This window comes from Pinus tabuliformis, chromosome Q, assembly GCF_031772625.1.
Source record: "Pinus tabuliformis cultivar Carrire ecotype Pingquan chromosome Q, CPIR1, whole genome shotgun sequence".
NCBI lineage: Eukaryota > Viridiplantae > Streptophyta > Pinopsida > Pinales > Pinaceae > Pinus > Pinus tabuliformis.
In genome coordinates, this window is record NC_142296.1 from 1,116,866,593 (window position 1) to 1,116,889,760 (window position 23,168).

The 23,168-nt window shown below is 35.3% G+C and overlaps 1 protein-coding gene across 2 annotated transcripts in view; it reads left to right on the top strand.

Annotated features, from left to right (window-relative positions):
• The first annotated feature begins 557 nt into the window (after positions 1-557).
• Positions 558-23,168, top strand: part of LOC149223434 (gamma-glutamyl peptidase 3-like) — a 113,769-nt gene continuing 91,158 nt past the window's right edge. The window contains exons 1-4 of one of the 2 annotated variants that reach the window (XM_089383296.1): positions 558-877; positions 987-1,142; positions 1,271-1,438; positions 1,547-1,864. In XM_089383296.1, coding sequence (XP_089239422.1) covers positions 572-877; positions 987-1,142; positions 1,271-1,438; positions 1,547-1,672 — 756 coding nt within the window. In that variant the 5' untranslated portion in view covers positions 558-571 and the 3' untranslated portion in view covers positions 1,673-1,864. Of the gene's footprint in view, positions 878-986; positions 1,143-1,270; positions 1,439-1,546; positions 1,865-23,168 lie in introns of those variants that run through there. The other variant, XM_089383297.1, reaches the window with a different exon arrangement.

The window sequence follows — 23,168 nt, forward strand, 5'->3', positions numbered from 1 at the left end:
TTGACACCACTTGTTGAAATCACAATTGTGATTACACCAAAACTCACAAGTGTTAGTAAACAAATCCACGAAAAACAGTTAAGCACATGTCACTAAACACACATGAGCGCTGATTTATCTGATATTCAACAATTTAACACCTTAAAAAGCCCATAAAACAATCCAATTTTATAAATTAAACAACTTAAACTCAAATTTTAAAAATTCTCTATCAAATTTTGATTTAAAAAAATAAAAATAAATAATTAAATAAATAAAATAAAATAAAAATAAAATCATTTTTCCTATGGTTTAGAGAACCATTTTTTACCAATAATTTTTATCTCTTCACAATTTCATTTTACAAATTTGCGCAAAAAGAGTATTTAAAAAATAGCAACTTTGCAGATAATGTCCCCATTCCTAGCTCCACGTTAAAATTATGGTTACATGGGTGTGTCCCGGAGCTTATAACAGCAAAACATTCTTCTCACGGATTACTTGCTGGTCTCCACATATATACCCCTATATATTGCCCCTCCTCATCATCCATTGCTACTCATCTCCGCGCTGAAGAAATCTAGGTCTGAGAATGGCTAAGAGATTTGGCGTTCTGTTGTGTGCTCCTGATGAGGGCTATTTGAAGAAAAGATATGGCGGATATTTCACTCTCTTTGCCAACATGCTGAGCGAACCAGAGGAAACTTGGGATTTGTTTAAGGTTGTTGATCACCAATTTCCTGCAACAGAAGATCTGTGCAACTATCATGGCTTTGTTGTCACCGGGAGTCGTTATGATGCCCACGGAAACGATGCATGGATCTTGAAACTCTGCAATTTGTTGCAGACACTGTATACAATGGGCATTAAGGTCCTCGGTATCTGCTTCGGCCACCAGGTGGTACTCTTATCCACTTCACCCTTTCTTGGTTTCTTGATTTAGTTATGTATAGTACCTTCAACGCCGCATTTAATTACTTACAGGTTTCTTGTTCTCTGTCAAGCAGGTTCTGTGTCGAGCTTTGGGAGGAAAAATTGGTAGAAATTTAGGTGGATGGGATATTGGACTGAGGAAAATTAGAGTCTCTGATAAATTGTCAGTAAAGCATCCTGGTTTGAACATCCCTTCTGTGATTAGTATAATTGAGTGCCATCAAGACAAGGTATTCTTCCTTCACACAGATTTCGTTTTGCATTTGCAATAATATGTGAGCTTTGGCCTTCTAAATTCTAAAGTCTATAGTTGATTTAGTTGCTGTCACACTCTGACAGAAACAAAATTGTTGAACAGGTGTATAAAGTTCCAGTAGGCGCAGAGGTAGTGGGTTCCTCAGTGAAAACAAACATTGAAATGTTTAGTTTGGGTGACAAAATAATGGGCATCCAAGGCCATCCAGAATATACCACTGACATCTTGTTTCATCTCGTAGATAGCATTTTGGATAAGAATCTTACGGAAGTAAGTTTAGAGCAAGTCCTTAATCTTTCAGTTTTTGTTTAATTTCTCAAGATGAAGACATTTGAAAATGAAACATGGAAGCTAAATTAGCTGTTCATTCATGAACAGGTGCGCGTTTTTCTGAATTTTCAGGAGAAGACGAAGGATGATGCCCAACCTGACAGAGACATTTGGCAAAAAATATGCAAAACATTCTTGAAATCTGACCCTACAGTAATGAAGAGCAATATTTAGCAACATGTAAGAGTTGGGACTTGCCCCCGCTCTGGAAGTGGAAATGTTTAATTTACTAGAACCTTGGAATTTGAATCATCAGTTCAAATCCCACAAGCAACCCAAATTACCAAGGATTCAAACCATAAATTATGTTGTACTTAACCACGGTTATTGCTATACATTATGTACTTGGTGGGACGTTCAACAAACATTCTTACTTGGTGGGACGTTCAACAAACATTCTTGGCACTAATTAATTTAAATGGAAATAATTGATGTGTTAATAAATTTAAGCATAGTTTTTTTTTTTTTTTTCCTTTTTAATGTGTTATTGGGTTGAAAAATGTTTTTTCTCACTATCAGGAATGGCATTTCTTTTTATGTTCAATATGGAATTGATACATATCATATAAATTATTCTAATCGTATAAGTTAAATGACTAGTAAATGTTTACAAGTATTAATTTATAATAAGTATCAATTCACAACAACTATTAAAACACTTTTTTTTTTCTTGGAAAAAATCATTTATTTCAAAAGGAAATATATATCCCGGGGACTTATAGGTTTGTCTTGAGTTGTAACAACTTTGCATATCGACAAATAAATAAATAAATAAATAAACATAGATTACCAACATGATTATCTAGATTTAACTTTTGACATGTACCAACTGTCCCATTTTCTTTGATCCCATGCAAAAGACTACAAGTTAATCATGATGGCCTCGAGGCTCTAGCCTTCCTTAAACTCATGTAACTCAAGTCTGGTCTACCCACTCGACCTTGGATAACATCTTTTGAAAGGTTAACTGCCAAACTAGTTTGTTCCCTATATATGTGTTTGCATGTGTATCATTCCAACTTTTGGATCTCCCTTTTGACAACTCTGAGGAGATGGTACACGTTGGGCACAAAGATGCCTATTTTTCACTAATCCAATCAACCACCATCTTTATGTGACCTAAGATTTGCAATTTCTTTAAGTTGTGGTAGTTTGTTGTTTAAAACAACGCCTATATGGATGAAAGTTTTACCCTAGAGTTGGAACCTCTTCTTAGAGAATATCGAATGTGCATGTAATGGAGTTCACTGAAAAATAAAACTGCATTGACACAACAGATGGAATGTTGTCCTTGTCTTGCTCCATTCAAAAATCCCTAGGGGATCTTGGCCTCTAGAATAGGCATGATCAAGACTCTTGTTTTCTTCTGCTTTGTCTCACATTTGAAATATTTTCATGATGAATTGATGGCACCCATCACAATCTCTTCAAGAATGTATTTTTCTTGGAATAACGCAAGATTTCTTTCCCACCAAATGGTGTGGAAAAAGAAGCAAGGAAGACAAGTATTTCATGAACTGATGGGTCTGATACCCACTCCAAAAGATTGTACTCCAATATGGTTGTATCCAAACTAGCATGCATGAGATTAAAAGAGGCTTTTGCAAGAGACCAAACTTTCTATTCAAGTAGGGACATTCAAAAAATAAATGAAAAATTGTTTCTACATTTTTGCAACACAACAAGAATCAACTCGAGCCTTGTCGTCCCCGACTCAATCCTTTATCCCAGGTTAATAAATATGTGTGCAGACTTAGCCATAGTGCAATATTTCACTTTGATGCGCTATGGTGTTTCCTGACAAAGCACCACCACCAAATTGGATTGTTAGTGAGTTCCTCTTCCATCTTTGTTGTATATCCTAACTTTGTTGTGAAAATACCAAACCTGGTGTTTTTTACCAAGACATACTATCTTTGTCCTCCTCGGATAGTCTAGTCATAGTGTTAACTAAAAGATCAATAAAATATTTCCGTTCATTGGAATTGACACGTTATATTTCAAGGGATTCCCTAAATCACCATCCTTGACTTCCCCAAATCGAGACTAGATACGACCGAATGCCTTCCAGGCGGAAGATGTATTTCAGGTGGAAAGATCTTCTCAGGTTGTCTGGTAATTTGTATCATCCACTTGCACGGGTCTAAGGATCTTGACCAATCCTGATGCTCCTACTACCCTTAACCTTCAAGACAATCCAATTACAGATCAACGGGAAAGTTGACGATAGTGTTTTCCATACTATGGAGTAATTTATAACCTACTTCCATGAATCTATGATCCATTTTATGATTTTTTTTCCATTGAAGTATTTATTTCTTGTGGTGTGTCCCCGCATTGATCTGGAATTTAACATATGCAAGCATCAAAACAATTACTTCATCACAGATCTTAATTTACTAAAATTAAAAAAATCATAGGAATTGACTAAATTATAATGTTATTTAAAATATATATATATATATATATATATATATATATATATATATATATATATATATATATATATATATATATATATATATATATATATACCAAAGTAGATCCATCTTAACTCTCAATCTATCGAGCGTCGAGAGGTATCAAATTTCTCGAGGTGCAAACTTTTCCTCAATTTTTTCACACAAAAAAGAGGTTTGCACTTTGAGAGATTTGATTCCTCTCGATGCTTGATAGATCTAGAGTTAAGATAGATCTACGTTGGCTCTCCTCAACCGCTTCCCCCCTCGTCCAACACACACACACACACACACACACACATATTCAAGTGGGAAAACCTATCGTAACTCAGTTAGGCAGTTAGGCTCTAGTTGAATCTCAACTCATTGGCATTCTCTAAGGCTATTTACATTAGCTAGTGGTATTTTTTGTCATTTATAACTTGATGAGACAAAAAATCATTATTAATCAAAGATGTCAAGCTATTAAAACTAAATTATTATTAGAATATATGATTTTTATATTTTAATTCTTTATAATTAGTATATATACAATATTTAATATAACAATAATAATACATAGTCATCTCATTAAACCATCTTTTTTTATTTTCTAACATGTTTATAAAATTATCGTCTTAGTAGTAAACATTGTTAAAAGAGTGATCATGTTCATTTAGGTATTTTTCTTAACATGGCTTCCTGTGGAATCCTACAAAGGAAAGGTACTTGAGAGAAAATAAATCTTCTTTCTATTTTAAATTGAAATGTACTAGAGAGGTCCCGGGGGCAACTCAATTGGTGATTGAAGTAATATGAATCTGTGAAAACTAAGAGATCCAAGCTTCAAATCCCCCTATTTATAACAGGGTTAAAAAAAGGTACTTAAGAGAAAATATATCTTGTTTCTATTTTAAATTTAAGATGCACAAATCCTTGATATACTAGGAAAAGAATAAATCATACATTTTACACCCCTCGATAAAGTTGTAAATGTTTTCTTACCGCAAATGACTTGGTAAAAATTGTGGGGCCATGTAAAGGCCTAAGATGGATAGTAAAATATAAATGTTATTTTATTTCTTTGAATAAATAATATAAGTTATGGCGAGCAATAAACTTGCAGGAAATAGTGCTAAAGAGAGTTTCATTCACCAGAGAGTTAGAAGACAATTATTCCTCTCCCAAGAGATAAATAATCTCAGTTGGGACAAGGGAGCCAAGAGGGTGAGAGGGAAGAAACCCTGAGGCAAACTTGAAGACTTGGTACCGGTGGAAGGCGGTCCAAGAGAGGAGTAGAGGCTTCAAGCTTTGGAACCTGAAACATGATGTTGTTGAAGGTTGGCAGACCACTTCCATTTAGGGTATCCTTGAGCTGGTGGGTGGCCAGTGGGATCCTTAAGACAAGCTGTAAGTCTGAGTTCTTGGGTTGGACTGGTAAGGTCTTGATACCCTGAATAAACCTGAGTGGTCTGTGTCAAGTAACTGTTCTGGGAAGAAATTGTCTTGGGGGGGGGTGGGGTGGTTGGGGTGAGGGGGTAGGGGGGGATTGGACATAATTTCCATTCTCATTGGCTGGGTGGAGCACTCCTATTCCTGTGATTTTTTGGCTAGACCAGACAATGCATAAAGATAAGTATTCGACTTAATATTTATGATGAGTTATTTTTTGTCTCATTCATGTTGGTAAACTTTATTGTGATAAAACCTTTTCACTTTGTGTATGTAAGATTTATTGCATAAAATAAATGGGTGAAGTGTATGTAAGATTTATTGTATTTCTTGCGTAAAAGAAATGGGTGAAGTAGGTTAGTTCCAGGATGAACTATTTAACAATAACTTAGAACAGTCCTGACTTTAGAAGGAAAGACTAGAACACTTGAGTGTTTAATAAGAGAAGAAGTTAAACGTTCAATTAAATTAAAGTAAATTCAGCTAGTACATACATAGTTTATATTATATCTGCATGTAAAAAGATATAAATGTACACGTAGTAATCTAACCCTATGGTGTTTCAAATAAACTAACCAGGATATAAGGACATTTGTTGCAAACAGTATATAAAATATGAATAATTCCAGGACATGGAACAACTAAGTAACATATTGACATAATTATGCATTTATTGCCTATTGTTGACCAACAACACAGATGTTTAGTAAGAAAACTTGTACCACATGATTGAATTAGTTGGAAAATTATTCATGTGGTTCTTGTTTAAAAAAAAAGGCATTAATTCTCTGCAGGAGTTCAAATGGAAATAAACTGTAATAATAAATTTGATAGGGAAAGTATTGTTGAAACTTTTGCAAAAAACTATACTTGTGTAACTAACCACTACACATGGAAGTTAACAGAGAAAAACAACTAATAAATTATTCTGGAATATGATTGAAGAGTACGGTAGGTCAGAGGAGGCTTCTACAGGGACAACAGTTTAGACCCTAGGCCAGGTTGTGCTAACTAGCAACCCAGGGTCTGGTCTGGAATACCAGGCAAAACATCTCCAGGGAACAACAAACCAAAGAATGAAACCCTTCAGGTTATCACCAAGGTTTTTAGGCCTTGATGCGCAAGCTTCCAAACTCAACTCTAAAGAGATATTTCTCTGTGATGCAAGCAAATCGAACAGATTGTTCGCAGATGCAGAGCGGGGAGATAACTCTCAGACTCAGAACACACAAAGCTAGAAATTTCTCTAAGACTCAGACTCCACTCTCTCCAAAACTCGGGTGTCCAAATGAGCCTTACTCCTCTCCTTATATAGGATGAGAAGGGGACAACTTTCCGACAACCTGGTAGACCATACTTTTTTGTACAATAATTCCGAGATGTGGATCAAATCACACCAAAAGTCGGAGAAGTGCTCTGAGTCTCGGAATAGTACAGGACAACTATACAAAGTGGAGATTTAAGAGAATCCCATGAAAACTATAATTTCTTTATACAGATATGGGAGATTTTTGTCGGGAATCTCAAGAAAGAAAACCCGGTCTCTGTCATAGTCAAGAGACAAGACTTTATTGTACATTGTGGATGCTTTATATCGGGAGCCCACGTGAACCCGTGAATATTTAATTATGTCCCTAGTGTGTTTGTACCAGGGAATCTCCCAAGTGCTGGATGATCATATGCTCCACAGGTGTCCCAAGCCTTTGAGTAAATTCTTCTAACAATCATTGGTTTTCCCAAGACAATCTGATGTTTGATTTTGGTTAACAAAATCCATTGGAAGTGTCCACTCATAAAGGTCTTCATTATCTAGTGTCCATAGGAGAAGCTCCACCAACCACTATTGCTAACTCATGCCCAAATCCCAAATGTTCTAACATTCCTTTTCCTCATGACACCATCATGTTGATCCATGAACTTCCCACTCTATAAAACGAAGACTCAAGGCTTATTGGAATGTTCAGTAGGATGTGTTCCCCTGGAATGCCTAGATATGGCCTAGGATATATTGAACGTCTTGATAGTATAATTCCACAATCCAAATTTGAAAATCATATTCCTAAAGACTGCAAAAAGCCTTCTATTCCAGAAATGTATAAGTTCTTTTCTTTAATGGATGGATGTCCAAAATACAAAATTGATCCGGAATGGATGAAAAGAATGTTAAACTAGGATTTATACACTCATCTTGATTCAAAGGCATTTAATATAAGCACACTAAGTGCTGAGAAAAGAAATATATCTTTACAATGGAAACAATACATGGAAGATACATATTCCTGGATTTCTTTTTACAGTTGGAAAGAAATGGAAGAAGGACAAGAAGTTCACATGGCAGATGTAGAGGTATCTTCTGCCCAAAAAAATTCATCGACCAGCCATGATGGAACCAAGATAGACACTACCACTACTTTTCCACCTTTCAAAGGAATATTGTTAGGTGAGTCTAGTAATGCAGCAAAAGCTATTCCTTTGGTCCCCAAAGATGAAACTGCACTTGGTATTGATGGAAGAATACAGAAATCTAGCGATCAGATAAATTGGACAAACACTGCTCTTAAAGGATTATAAATGAACATAATCAAAACTTAGGACCATAAGGACTATTTTGATTCCCTATATTTTGTTGTAAAAGATGTAAATAATAATCTGAACAATGTAAATTATTTTGTTTCTATTTTGAAAGGATTCGTTAGAGAATCCTCTGTTCAAATAGAAAGCATAGAAAATAAAGTAGAGTTTGAATTCAAAACTTCTAACAATCTTATGGGACAATTGGCTGAGAAATTCGAAAACCTTTCCATAGCACCTAAAGATAAGCGCATTCCTTCTTCTATGCTTTTTAGCCACCCCGTAAATATCCAATGTTAAGAAAGTAGAAAAAAATCCCTTTTTATTCCCTAAAGAGAAACCAGAATTACATGAGAAATTTCCCAGCAGCTCACCAAAAGTCTCCTACTCACCGAACATCCCGAGTCCTCTGAAAATCATTTACTTCCCATCTATGAGCCCCTCTCGATCCAGTTTTCCAAATATCCAGCCCCTAACCTAGTTGGTAAAGGTAAACTTCCAAAAACTTACACCTTTTAGACTGGCTCTTATAAAGAATGGAACAATGGCAATCTCAACACTGGTCAAATCAGGCAAATGATTGATCAAATGTTTACTAAATATAAGCTTATGTGTATGCGGGTAAAACACAAGTCGAATCCTATATAACAATTATAAAATGTTTTACCAGTACATTGCAAAGATGGTGGGAAGTTGAATCATCTCTTGCACTTATTACAGAAATGGAAGCAGAAGTAGTTAAGGACGAAGAAGGTGATATCATCTAAAATGAAGATGGTACTCCACAAAGCAATATGATAGGAGCCATCACCTCCTTCATTCTTGAGCACTGGTGTGGAGCCACAATTGAGATTGCTAACAAGCATGAGATGGTGCTAATGAACCTCAAGTGTAAAAAAATGTCCCAATATGAAGACTTTCATCATGATTGGACACAACGAATTTATGAAGTAAAAGAAAGCCAAAATGCATTATGGAAGAAGATCTATCTTGCTGCTCTACCTTCTAAATTCGTTGAGTATATCCAAAGGAAAGAAGTCTTCCAGAATTCTTTTGAAGCATACACTTGGGGCGAAATTTATTGCAACATCACCAAAGCACTGGTAAGACTTTGCACCAGCATGAGGGTAAACAAATCAATGCAAAAGTTGTCAACAATGCTAGACAACAAATCAATTTGCAGTAAGTATGGGCTTGAAATTGATGATCCAATTGTTCAGAGAAGAAAGAGTAAGAAAAGCAGCAAAAAGGCCCAGAGGCAGTCTACAAAAAATTCAAAGGTCCGTGCTTACAGAACAAACCAGCACAAGAAAGGATCTTACAAATATGTCCCTAAAACTCATTATTATGAACCAAAAGATATCCATCTTAAAACACAAAGACATGATGGAATATTATGTTGGTTATGTGGCCAAAAGGGACATACAACAAATAAATTTCCTAAAGGTAAAGAATCTAAGATGAATAGAGGTAAGAAAGCATAAGAAGCTGCCTCACGAAGGTTCCAAAAAGAGACAAGGAGGTCTCTTGGAATCACCTTCAAAGAAGAAGTGCATTTAATGAAAAATGACTACTGCAGCACTTCAAAAACAATAAGCACTACCTCCTATAATTCTGATTCTAGCATTGGGCATGTAAATATACAACAATGTGAATGTACAGAATCTAAAGATTGCAACTGTGATAATTCAAAGTCAAAATCAACCCTCAGTTCAGAAGAAAAGACCAAACTCAAGCCAAATAAGGAAAAAGAAAAAATATGCATGGCACACACCATTGAAGATGATGAATCAAAGGTCTTGTCCAGCATCAAAATGTTGGCAAAAGGAGAAATAAAAGAAAAGTTGTTAGATGCTTTTCTACAAACAATGCACAAAGAATAGGGCAGCAGTAGTTCAAAGAAAAATTAGGTTAAATACCTATTTGTAGATGCTTCCTATGAAAAGAACACCAGATCTTTTCAAAGAAACAAGGAGCATACCAAGCCAATATCCTTAACCTTGGGAGAAGTTAGCACGAAAATATACCATCTCAAAAAAAGAAGTTGCTAGCCTAAAAGAACAGATCTCTCAGATAGTAAACAAGAAGGAACCTATTAAGAATGCTAATGTAGAGATCTACGAAGACAAATACTATTCTAGAATGGGATTTGGAGAAATGAAAATAATGAAAATCCAATATCATCAACATCATGTGTTGTTGACCATCGATATCCAAGGAGAAAATTTCACTTTAAGAACGTTGATTGATTCAGGTGCGGATATCAATGTTATTAACAAAATGATTATCCCAACTAAACACTGGAAGGTGGCTACACAACAAGTAACTGGGGTTGGAACTCAAACTTTCAAGTATGAAGTTCCTATTGCCACCATCTATTTTGAAAAATATTGTATGAAATCAAAATTTGCAGTAGGAGAAATTCCCATATACTGCATATTGGGGAATGTGTTTCTAGCAGCAGTGGAACCCCATGGGTCAGCCAGATTGCCTAATGGAAAAGAAGGATTTTTCATTTCAATCCCAAATCATAAAGGATTTCTAGAAACACTGACCTTACCATATATTTCTACTCCCAGAATTTCCACAATGGTACAGACAATGCAAGAAGTAGAACTGTCAAAGAAAAAAATTGAAGAAATGAAAGACTTTAAATATTCAATCAAAATCAAAGAACAACTCCAACTTCCTAGAATCATACAGAAAATTACAGAGCTAAGAAAGCACCTAGAGATTGAGTGCTTTTCAAAAAACCCAAAGGCTTTCTGGCACAGAAAGCAACACACAGTAGAATTTCCTTTCATAGAAAGATATGAAGGAAAACATTGTAAGAGTAGAGCAATTCCCATGAACAGAGACTATGTGTTGGTTCGAAACGCGTCGACAAAGGTCTTTCTATATGTGATTTACGCCTAAGCTCTTCTTATGACTATAGAAATCTCTGCCAAAAAGAAATCTCCAGTCTTCTGCAAAGAGGACTCATCCGAGAATCCAACAGTCCATGGAACTGCTATGGATTTTATGTAAATAAGCATTCAGAATAGATTAGAGGAGTGCCCAGACTTGTTATAAATTATAAACCTCTAAACTTTGTTTTAGCAGATGATACTTATCCTATTCCACATAAAGGAAGCTTAATTGAAAAAATTGCAGGAGCCAAAGTATTCTCAAAATTCGACATGAAGTCTAGTTTTTGGCAAGTTGCTATCAAGGAAGAGGACATATTCAAAACTGCTTTCAGCATTCCAGCAGGGCACTATGAATGGAATGTAATGCCTTTTGGACTAAAGCATGCTCCATCTAAGTTCCAAAAGGTAATGGATCAAATTTTCAAGCCCTATTTTGAATGGCTAATCATGTACATAGATGATGTGTTAATTTTCTCCAACACCATAGATGAACATTTCAAGCATGTCCATACTTTTGCTCAAGCTGTGAAAAGAAGTGGTTTAGTTTTAAGTAAAAAGAAGATGGAATTTTTCCAGACCAAAATCAAGTTTCTAGGACATACAATAGAAGATGGCCAGATAACTTTGCAGAAGCATGCTCTAGATTTTGCTAGTAAATTTCCAGATGTAATCACAGAAAAAACGCAATTGCAGAGATTTCTCGGTTGCTTGAATTATGTTAGTAATTTTTATAAAGGATTTACAACACACCACAAGATTCTTAACTAAAGACTGAAAAAAAAGGCCATCACCGTGGACAGATGGTCACACTAAGGCTGTCCAGAAAATCAAAAGCAAAGTCCATACATTGTCAATCCTCTATTTGGCAGATGAAGATCTCCCCAAAATTTTTGATAGTGATGCTAGCAACCTCGGATGGGGAGGAATACTAAAGAAAGTCAAAGAAGGGACCGAGCTTGAGCCAACGATATTGTTCTGCCAAATTTAAAGAACATTTACCTGCAACACAAGTTAACAATACAATATCAATGATAAATGTAACTATGGTGGGACAGAACACCTACAAAACACTTATATAAGATCAAGTAATATAATAATTACAGTAACATGTCGAATAGCCAATTACAGATGATTGAAAGGGAGAAACAATCCATTAATATTAATACAAAATTATTCAGAACATATTTGTAAAGGGTTTAACATAAAGAAACACGCTTCAGTCAAATCATGACTTTCACCAATATAATACTAGAACTTTGTTCCTAACTTCAAAGAGAAAACATTCCTAAATCACTGAACAAACATTGTACAAAATCCACTTGAGAATGATTTTGGGTTGTTTTATTTCATTGAGTTTTTTAGAAAGAATCAAGGTGGAAGAAACGCTGATAGGAAGTAAATCCATTCAAATTTTTATATGCTTGGAAACAATACAAATTCATGCATATACTTAAGCTATAGTATGCAAAAGTGTAAATCGGGCATAACCCAAAGGACAATCCATTCATTACTCAGGAAAATGAAAAATGCTCAAGAAGAATCAGTTTAAATATACGGCAGAGGATAGTTGTTCCATTGGACACGTTGTGTCTTCATTACGTTACAACAAAATCAAAAAGGAAAACCTAGAATTAAAATATCGACCTCTCTGTGTTGACAGAAGAAGCTTGGAGCTACAACTTCAATTATACAAAGGAAATCGGAGACCTATATGTATACAAGGTTCTAATAAAAGGTTTAAGCACCTTATATGTAACAGAGGGTTCCCTACGCTGGAAAACCAAGCAAGAAAACTCTCTGTAAGAGAGTAACAATTGAAACATTTAATAGTTTGGAGCGAAATTGAAAACCTGGAACAAGAGAGGAAAACCCGTGAGTCCATTGCTTGTGGCCATAGCTAAACCCCCTGGAAAAATAGATGGATATCCTATAAAGGCCGAACCTATCACATATGAGGAGTGCGATTAAATCAAGGGTCCTCAATAGATGTCAATTAAAGTCAACAGTACAGGAGAAATTTCTTACCTCTAGTAGTTTTTGTTGAGTCGCACCATGCTTTTAAACCTGTTAAACAAAATAATTGTCTAGAGAACAGTTACCAAACTCATCTTTGGTAAAACAAAATAATCTGAGTGACATCTCTGTAGGATAATCTACCAAAGGTTATTACTTGCCGAGATACCTTAGGGATCTCCCTCTTCCTGATGCAAGTCAAGCATTGGAGACACTGGAACGTACCTATAAGGGAAAACATGTCGAAAACAAGATTAAAGACTGTAGAAAACCTGAGGAATTCATTTAACTCAGTGTTCAGAAAATTGGAACCATTAGTAAATTACCTGAAGGCGGATAAAAACCCTCGATTAAACCCTCCTTTGCCATGAAATATGTTTCAGAGATCTTGAAACCCTAGCTCAAGGAGTGCGAATGAACATTGGTCTAGGAGCTGGGGAGGAAATTAGTTACCACAACTAAACCCTAGTAAACTGTCTTATTGACCTCGAAAATAGGAACTGTGGATATGGAACCAAGTGTTCAGGTCAGGTGGAATCTTCTAGAACATGGTACATAAAACTTAAATGTGTCATATGTGCTAAGCACTCAACCTTGGAAGCGATGGAATATTACATTTTGGGTTATGAGCCTAATCTTGATGCAAGGGTTCACATTCGAGTAGGGTTGGGTCTAGTGTTGCCATGATTAATTTCCCAACGTTGTAATTAAGTCATAACCATACGCTGGAATACTGAGGGGTAATAAAGTTAAGCGACCCATTGATGATAGTAAAGTTATCACTTTACTGAGGTAGAAGTTAAAAAAATATTTGGTAAGTCGGGGAGATGCTACATGTGGTATTAGAGCTATAGGTTCAACTTTGAGGCCTAGGGCCAACCTAGAATTGATGTTACATGGAATTAATAAATGACGACAATAGCTAGGGCATAAACATTTTCTTCAAGAGATTAGATATGGGTGCACTTAGGGGATGAAGCATCATCTCCTATAGCACTATTGCTGGAAGAAAAAATGACAATGGGGTAGCCTCTTAAAATACCTAAAATAATAAAACCATATAGAAAATAAAAATATTTAATTGACTAATGTTGCCAAGGTAAAGGATGATGGTACAAGTTATTTCCTCTTATAGACCTACGTAAAGATCAGTAGAAAGATCTTGTGGACACTCGGAATGTTGTAGAAATCATAGCATTAACATAGAAGTTCAAAATTCTCTCCTCTAGGTAAATGTGAATCCGAAACAATGAGGCTTATTAACCAAAGACCATGCGCTAATTTAAGTGAAGCACACAAGGTTTTGTTAAGATTATGAAGGAAGCGATATTATTATCATCGATTATATACATCAATCTGTGTATGCACCTAATATAAGGAAAGAAACAGTTGGTTATAGGAGTACCGAGAACACCTACGAAGAGCCTATTCCATGAAAATATATGGATAATGGGTGGAACCCTTATTAAAAATAAACATATAATTTAGGAATAATATATGTATATATGTCTAATAGAAAATCCCAAAGTGAGTTATGTAGATCAATAACACACATATATAATAAATAACAAGTAATGCTTGTAAGAGGGCTAATCAGTTGTTAGAAACTGATAGTGTATGGGTGAAGTTAAAGGACAAACTTATGTCAAAAGATATTCTGAGTAGAAAATTTAACCAAATAGGTTGGGAGTTAAGCTTACCTAAAAATTTCATGTATACATAATAATTAATGGTTCCACTCTCATAATTCTAGAAGAACCAATAGATGTTGTCATGATGATTATGAGAGCATTAGAATCCTTGAGATAAATGAGGATAGACGCATGGTATGTGGTATGTGAACTAATTATGCACCATACAGATTTTTTATTGGATGTTCCGGATAAAGAGAGAGAGAACCCTATGTAATTTCTGGGCACTTTAACCAATAATTTGCTCAAATAGAAGAGAATTGAGGGAAACTCATGTGTGGGGTGCGTTGAGAAGCTACTGTAACATTGGATGGGAATTCATTCCAAGCAAGCTATACCATAATGGGTCGGGAATAGTTGCATGGAACATGATTCACAAAGTTTAAAAAATAAATAAATAAATATATATTCTTGTTTAAAACCAAAAGAATGATGTAAGTTTGTAATCACTTTATTATTGAACTACGATATGATTAAGTTAACACCTGGAAGTATAAATCATATTTTTAGTATGCACAGATTGGCTCTAGAAATAAGGAAGGAGAAGAAACATATTGAGACTTCTAATTGAAAATGACATGATAACAATAATATGGGTGCTCTAAGACACCAAATAAATGTGGCAACACTTTGAAATGATGTTGTTGATACCCAGAGGATATTAGCTTGCACTAAATTGAGCAAGTGTAAAGGAAGCAATAATGGATACAATGTAAACATTTATTTGAAGAATGCATTGGACCTGAAAGATAAAGGAGTCCAAAGAACTTGAAATTTCTCATACTTATTAGGCACAAAGGGCTCAAGACTGCTACGAGTTATAGGTTGTAACATTAAATCATGGAATGGTTTCTGAATGGTCCAATTTATGATAGATTTACAACTACAAAAATTCAAGATCGACTAAAACATCCCAATAAGGGAGTTTGACTGAAATAGTTGCTAACTTTGGTATTTCAAGATTTGATCTAATTGGTGAAATAGGATGCCTGATAGATTTTATCTATGAGCAGAATAGTGGACTGCAAAGAATTATATTTACATATAAAAGCTAAATAGTACAGTCATAACTACATGATGGAAAACTCTTAATTTGGTCCTTGCAAGTTGAATGATTTCTAGGGATATATCAATGTGCACATGGGTGCACTCGACAATGAGTATTTTGAGAGATTTGTTATTTGAACATGGCTTGAAAAAAATTGTTAGTGGGTTCTTATCATATTATCTGATGCTTCTAACCTTAATAGGTTTACTAGTAAAGATCCAATGAAGGTTAAATGAAACAAACGAAACCAGTTGAATTGTTAAATCTTGATTTTTGTATGAAACCACTAGCAGATAAGTATCACAAACTAGATTTGGTCCACTTAAACCAAGGATGGGATAAGTGGTAATTGGTAAGATGAAGTGTGGCAATGTTTTGTTGAAAAGTATGGTGAATCTCATACTAAAAAAAAAAAAAAAAAAAACAAACAAACAAACATTGGACCCAAAACATCATGAGATCAAGGTAAGGAAATATTGCTTGTGACAATACCAAGTCAGATTGTTGTATGAGGGTATAATAAGCTAACCAATTGTTCTCAGGTTGGAATAGGAGTATTGTTATCGATATTCCAATGAACCTTACATGTCAAATACATTAAAACCCCTTTGATTGAATGAAGTGGATGAGAGTTGTACCACGATATATGAAGAAAGAAATATGTTATATGGTAGGTGTGAAATAGTCAATACGCATAACAAAATTGCGTATAAGTTATATCAGCGACTTGTAATATAGCCTATAGTATGGTAAGAGGACCTTTGATTGGCACTAAAAAAATATACATACATACATACATACATACATACATACATACATATCTATCTATATATATATATATATATATATATATATATATATATATATATATATATATATATATATATATATATATATATATATATATATATATATATATATATATATATATATATATATATATATCTATATCTATATCTATATCTATATCTATATCTATATCTATCTATATCTATATCTATATCTATATATATATATATATATATATATATATATATATATATATATATATATATATATATATATAGTATAAAATATCTTGGGTTAGCACGAGAGAGGAAAAGTAAAATAGACTGAAATGGGAATAACTAAATTTACTCAGATAATATGGACAAGAATTTGATCATCTTGAATATAATCGGGGAATGTTACCCTAAATTCTATATATGATAACTAAAGTATACATAATATTGGAATTCGCACAAAATGCACTAGTTGTAATTTCTTATAAGATGATAATAAGTGGTTATGACCATATTATTATTGTGAAGCAAATTGTACAAAATAAATTGACACCTCAGTGGTTTAAAGCTTATAGTGGAATATTGTGGTGGGCCTTGTCAGTCAGTGTTGTTACTGGGTGAGTAAAAGAATCTACCATGATGAATTTTTAAGGATGCTGGTAACAGTGCAGGTTGCCAGCCCTGGTTGGGTTATAATGCATAATGGTGATATTTTACTTGGTGTGTGTGTATATATATATATAACAACTAATAGCATTGTAATGAATACTGAAATGGTATCCTTAAATATTGACAAGTAAAACTAATGATTGTAATGATCATGGATGTACGTTGAACCAAACAAAGTGATCTTCGTTGAACCTCAGTGAATTCTCGAGCATAGCAGGAAACCTGATACATAAGCAAGTGATTACCTAGTTTGGAAAACATCTAGCCAGAAGAGGCTACCTGGAAATTTGAGGATTATATATGCGAGGTGTATTATGAATTATTGAAGATACATATTCTCGATTATTGAAGATTCATAAAACACCAAGGATGGTGTTTCGATTGAGAGGGGGAAGATGTAAAACCCCTCAATAAAGTTGTAAATGTTTTGTTACAGCAAATGACTTGGTAAAAACCGTGGGACTAGGTAAAGACCTAATGTGGGAAGTAAAATATAAATGCTATTTTATTTCTTTGAATAAAGAATATAAGCTATGGCTAGCCATAAACTTACGGGAAAAGTGTTAAAGAAAGTTTCATTCACCAGATAGTTAGAAGACAATTATTACTCTCCCAAGAGATAAATAATCTCAGTTGAGACATGGGATCCAAGAGGGTGAGAGGGAAGAAAAATTGAGGCAAACTTGGAGTCTTGGTACCAGTGGAAGGAGGTCCAGGAGAGGAGTAGAAGCTTCAAGCTTCAGAACCTAAAACAGGATGTTGTTGAAGGTTGGCAAAAAACTGCCATTTAGGGTATCCTTGAGCTGGTGGGTGGACAGTGGGATCCTTAAGACATGATGTAAGTCTAAGCTCTTGGGCTAGACTAGTAAGGTCTTGATGCCCTAGAAAGACTTGAGTGATCTCTGTCAAATAACTATTTTGGGAAGAAACTGGCTCGAGGGGAGAATTAGATGTTATTGCCATTCTCATTGGCTGGGTGGAGCACTCCTATTCATGTGATTTTGTGGTTGGACCAGACAGTGCATAAAGATAAGTAATCGAATTAATATTTATGATGAGTTATTTTTTGTCTTATTCATGTTGGTAAACTTTATTTTGATGAAACCTTTTCACTCTGTGTATGTAAGATTTATTATATTTAATTCATAAAAGAAACGGGTGAAGTGTATGTAATATTTATTGTATTTCTTGCATTAAAAAATTGGGTGAAGTAGGCTATTTCCAGGTCAAACTATTTAACAATAACCTAGAACGGTCCTGACTTCAGAAGGAAAGACTAGAACACCAGAGTGTTTAATAAGATCAGAAGTTAAATGTTCAATTAAATTAAAGTAAGTTCAGCCAATACAGACATAGTTTATATTATAATTGCCTGTAGAAAAAGATAAAGGTACACATAATAATCTAATCCTACGGTGTTTCAAGTAAACTAAAAAGGAGATAATGACATTTGTTGTAAATAGTATATAAAATAAAGAATAATTCTAGGGCATGGAACAACCAAATAGCCTGTTGACATAATTATGCATTTATTGCTTGTTGTTGACTAACATCGTAGTTGTTTTGTAAGAATACGTGTACTGCATGATTGAATTAGTTGGAAAAGTATTCATGTGTTTCTTCTTTTAAAAAAATTTATGCATTAATTCTCTATAGGAGTTCAGATGGAAATAAACTATAATAATAAATTTGATAAGGAAAGTATTGTTGAGACTTGTGCAGAAAATTGTACCTGTGTAACTAACCATTGCAGATGGAAGTTAACAGAGAAAAATAACTAAGAAATTATTCCAGAATATGATTGAAGAGAATGATGGGTCAGAGGAGGGTTCTACATCGACACAAGTTTAAACCCTAGATCGGGTTGTGCTAACTAGCAACCCAGGGTCCGATTTGGAATACATGGCATAACATCTCCAAGGAACAACAAACCAAAGAATGAAACCCTTAGCATAAATAACAATTTACATTAACCATCATAACTCCATGAACACGCTGTGTGAAAATACTAAAATGCTTGAGATAGCGATATTGTGGTGCCAAATTTAAAGAACATTTACCTACAACTCAAGTTAACAGTATAATATATATTATAAATGTAACTATGGTGGGACAAAACACCAACAAAACACTGATATAAGAACAAGTAATTTAATAATTACAATAACATGTCGAATAACCAATTACAGATGATTGAAAGGGGGAAACAATCCATTAATATTAATACAAAAACTTTTCGGAACAGATTTGTAAAAGGGTTTAACAGAAAGAAACCCTCTTTAGTCTTATCAAGACTTGCAACAATATAAAACTAGAACTATGTTCCGAACTTCAAAGAGAAAACATACCTAAATCATTGAACAAACATTGTACAAAATCCACTTGAGAATGATTTGGGGTTGTTTTCTTTCATTGATTTTTTGAGAAAAAATAAAGGCGGAAGAAATGATGACAGTAAGTAAAGTCATTCAAATATTTATATGCTTGAAAACAATACAAACTCTTACATATTCTTAGCCTATAGTATGAAAAAGTGTAAACCAAGCATAACCCAAAGGGTAAGCCATTCATTACTTAGGAAAATGAAAAATGCTCAAGAATAATCAGTTTAAATCTACGGTAGAGGATAGTTGTTCCATTGGACACATTGTGTCTTCATTACATTACAACAGTATCAAAAAGGAAAACCTAGAATTAAAATACTGGTCTCTTTGTCTTAACAGAAGAAGCTCATGCTACGACTTCAATTATACAAAGGAAATCGGAGAGCTGTATGTATATAGGGTTCTAATAAAAGGTTGAAGAACCTTAAATGTAACAAAGGGTCTCCTATGCTGGAAAATTGAGCAAGAAAATTCTTTGTAAGAGAGTACCAATTGAAACCTTTAATATTTTGGAGCAGAATTGAAAACATGGAACGAGAGAGGAAAATTTGTGATTCCATTGCTTGCAGCCATATGTTAACCCCCTAGCAAAATAGATGAATCGTGTATAAAGGTTGAACCTAACAATATGAGGAGTGCGGTTAAATCAAGGGTCCTCTATAGATGTCAATTAAAGTCAAAAGTGCAGGGTAAATTTCTTACCTATAGTAGTTTCTGTTGATCTGCACCATGCTTCTAAACCTGTTAAACAAAATAATTGTCTAGAGAAAAGTTACCAAACTCATCTTCAGTAAAACAAAATAATCCGAGTTAGATCTCTGCAAGATAAATCTACCAAAGGTTATTACATGGCGAGATACCTTAGGGCTTTCACTCTTCCTCATGCCAGACAATAATTGGAGACAACTGGGCGGTACCTGTAAGGGAAAAAATGTCAGAAACAAGATTAAAGACTGTAGAAAAGTCGAGGAATAAATTTAACTCAGTGTTGAGAAAATTAGAACCATTGGTAAATTACCTGAAGGTGGATAGAAACCTGTTATAGACATTTTTGTGCCTCGCAGCATGGAGCATGAAATGTCAATAATTACAGGGATCCTCAGTCCCTAAACATGTGGTTCTTACCCCTAGAAGAACAAGGTCAGCAAACCACAGCACTTCCCATTAGTTCTCCACCTGAAAACACTCAAAAACAGGCTTATTTTGGATCATGTCAGCTGCTCCACTGAGCATCTGCGCTGGAATGCAACTGCTCCTCCTTGTACCTGCGCTGGAAGTCAAATCTAATGAAGGCTACCTGCGCTGGGCGAGATTGGCCAAGTGGCACAGTCATTCTGCAAGGTGTCAACTGCCCAGGAAGCTTCCAAACTGACACTTGGTTCATGAGATTCGCCCTGTGATGAGTAAGAGGTACTTGATCACCATGTGTAAGCAAGGATCTCCAACTGGACTCAAGGACTGAAGTTTAACTGAAGAAGGAGAGGACACTAGTCAGCTCTATGCCAGCCTCAAGCTGACTCATCCTTTCTTCTTCTCTCCTATATATAGAGCTCTTCTATGAGGTCTAAGGAGGCTGGAATTTTGTGTAAAGCAAGGAGGTGCTGTTGGTTTACAGTTAGAGCTATTGGGTGATTGTTTTACTAGAGGTGAAGAGGAGAGTTCTTGCTGCTAGGGAGGTGCTGCTGGATTGGAGCCATCAATGGTTGTAACCTTCTCAGAACCCTGTTACTTCTATCAATAAAGTTTTGCATGTTCTCCTATATACTTGTATTGCATTGATGTATTGTATTTACTTGTATATTTGATTCACTCTAATCCATGCATCAGTTATGAGTACATGTATCTTGTAGTTTCCTCTCTTGTTCTGTGCAGGATCTGTGTGTAGCTGGACCGGCAAAGAGAGCAAGGAGCTGGGAACAAGAGACAAAGAGAGGGGATAAGGATCGACTAAGCGAAAGACACCAGGTTGGTTAATCTTTTCTTCCTTCTCTCTGTACTTTCATAAAGGAAAATATCAAAGCTTTACTTTCAGTTGTTGCTAAAGACTGTCACCTTTAGAGTAGGGATAGGGTCATCCGAGTCGGATACTTTTCCCCACAACAAACTGGCGACTCCGCTGGGGAGCCTAGTATCTTGTTGGTGTTTGTAGTATTTTGCTATTCATTTCTTGAAGAAAAGAGTACCAAATCGAAAAGCTTTTGACTATATCAAAAGCGAAGTAGAGGGACTGCTACTCTTGCTCATTTGCTGAGCAAATTCAAGATTTGAAGAGCTTATCTACGAAAGACTCTTTGCTCTTTGTGATAGATCTTCATCCTCTTGATCATCCCTTAGCCTGTACTTGACCTATAGCTTTTTATTTCAGCAAAAACAGTGCATTTTTGAGCTTTTTATGACCCGGAAAACTTTGTAGACGCAACTCTCGTGTCCCAGAGCAGGCTGTCCACAGGCAGTCTGCATTACAGCGCAGGTGCTCCCTTCGGGAACTGCGCTGAGAGTCAAACTGACAGACCAGAGCCTGCGCTGGTCCAGTTAGCCATTGTCTTGCTCAGTTTTCCCATTGTGTCTTGGCCCTGTTTTCACTGATTTTTGCTGATTGCTTGCTGGTCATTGTACTTGCTGTAAACCACTTCTCCTTGACATTATTCTGCCTCAGTTGTGTGATGAAGCTGTGATTGTTCTTTCAGTATTTCTTGCTTCAGTTACAGTTTCCCATTGTGAAAAGCGAACCAGTATAGCTGTGGCCTCTTAGATCCTGAACTGTAAAAGTGTCTTTGTGATCTTAAGAGCTAGTTTTATTACTGTTCATGGTTGTTTGAGTTTGTTTGTTTTTCATTTTATGGTTTGGATCTATACATTTCCTGTGTTTAAACAAGTCGATCATAAGGTGTCTTTTTGATTTTGGACAAGCTTGTTTATTTCTACTTGAAATTAGATTCAAAATTATACAACAGTTTCCTTTCTGTCTTACATCAACATTAAGGATAACGAAAAGAAATACATGCATTGTGCATTTTGCATTTGACTGTGTGTTTGACGATTTAGGAAAATGTGCATTTTAGTGTGTGTTCTATGATCTGTGGAAAAAGTTGTGTCTTTCTTTTCCCTCAGTAGATTAAGGTTTTCAAAGTTGAAAGATTGAAAAGATTTGCTTCTCATCTTAGATTGCATATAGGAAGTTGTATATATACATCTCGTGGCGACCCTGAAAGGCAAACTGTTAAGCAAGATCAACATTAAAATAAACCCAATTTACATAACAACGCTTTGTAACATAACGCAAACATCTAGAGGTCTAGGTAGAGACGTGTTCCGGCGTCGTTAAACATAGTGACTGTCGATCTCTACGAAGGTGGGTGATTCCTCCTGAGAGTCGGTGGCACTAACACGGACTTGTGCTCCCGCGTACCGTCGCGTATATTGGGAGACCCCTATAGGCTTTTATCCTTTATCCTTAGGAAACCGTGTCGGCCGCCCTACTGATCGCGATGCAGTGAACACAGCATTCACGAAGATCGACCACCCGTACCGTAAAACGTATTCTGTGGTTTCGCGAAAGGTTTGGCACACCCTCTGCCTAGATCTCCAGAGCAGTTTCTTTTGGCCTTTTTCAAACTCTATAACTGAAAAAGTCCAACCGAGCATTTGTCACTTCGGGCTCGTTAATACATCGAAGGCGACTAGAGTCATCTCTAGCTTTTTCTCGACTCTTA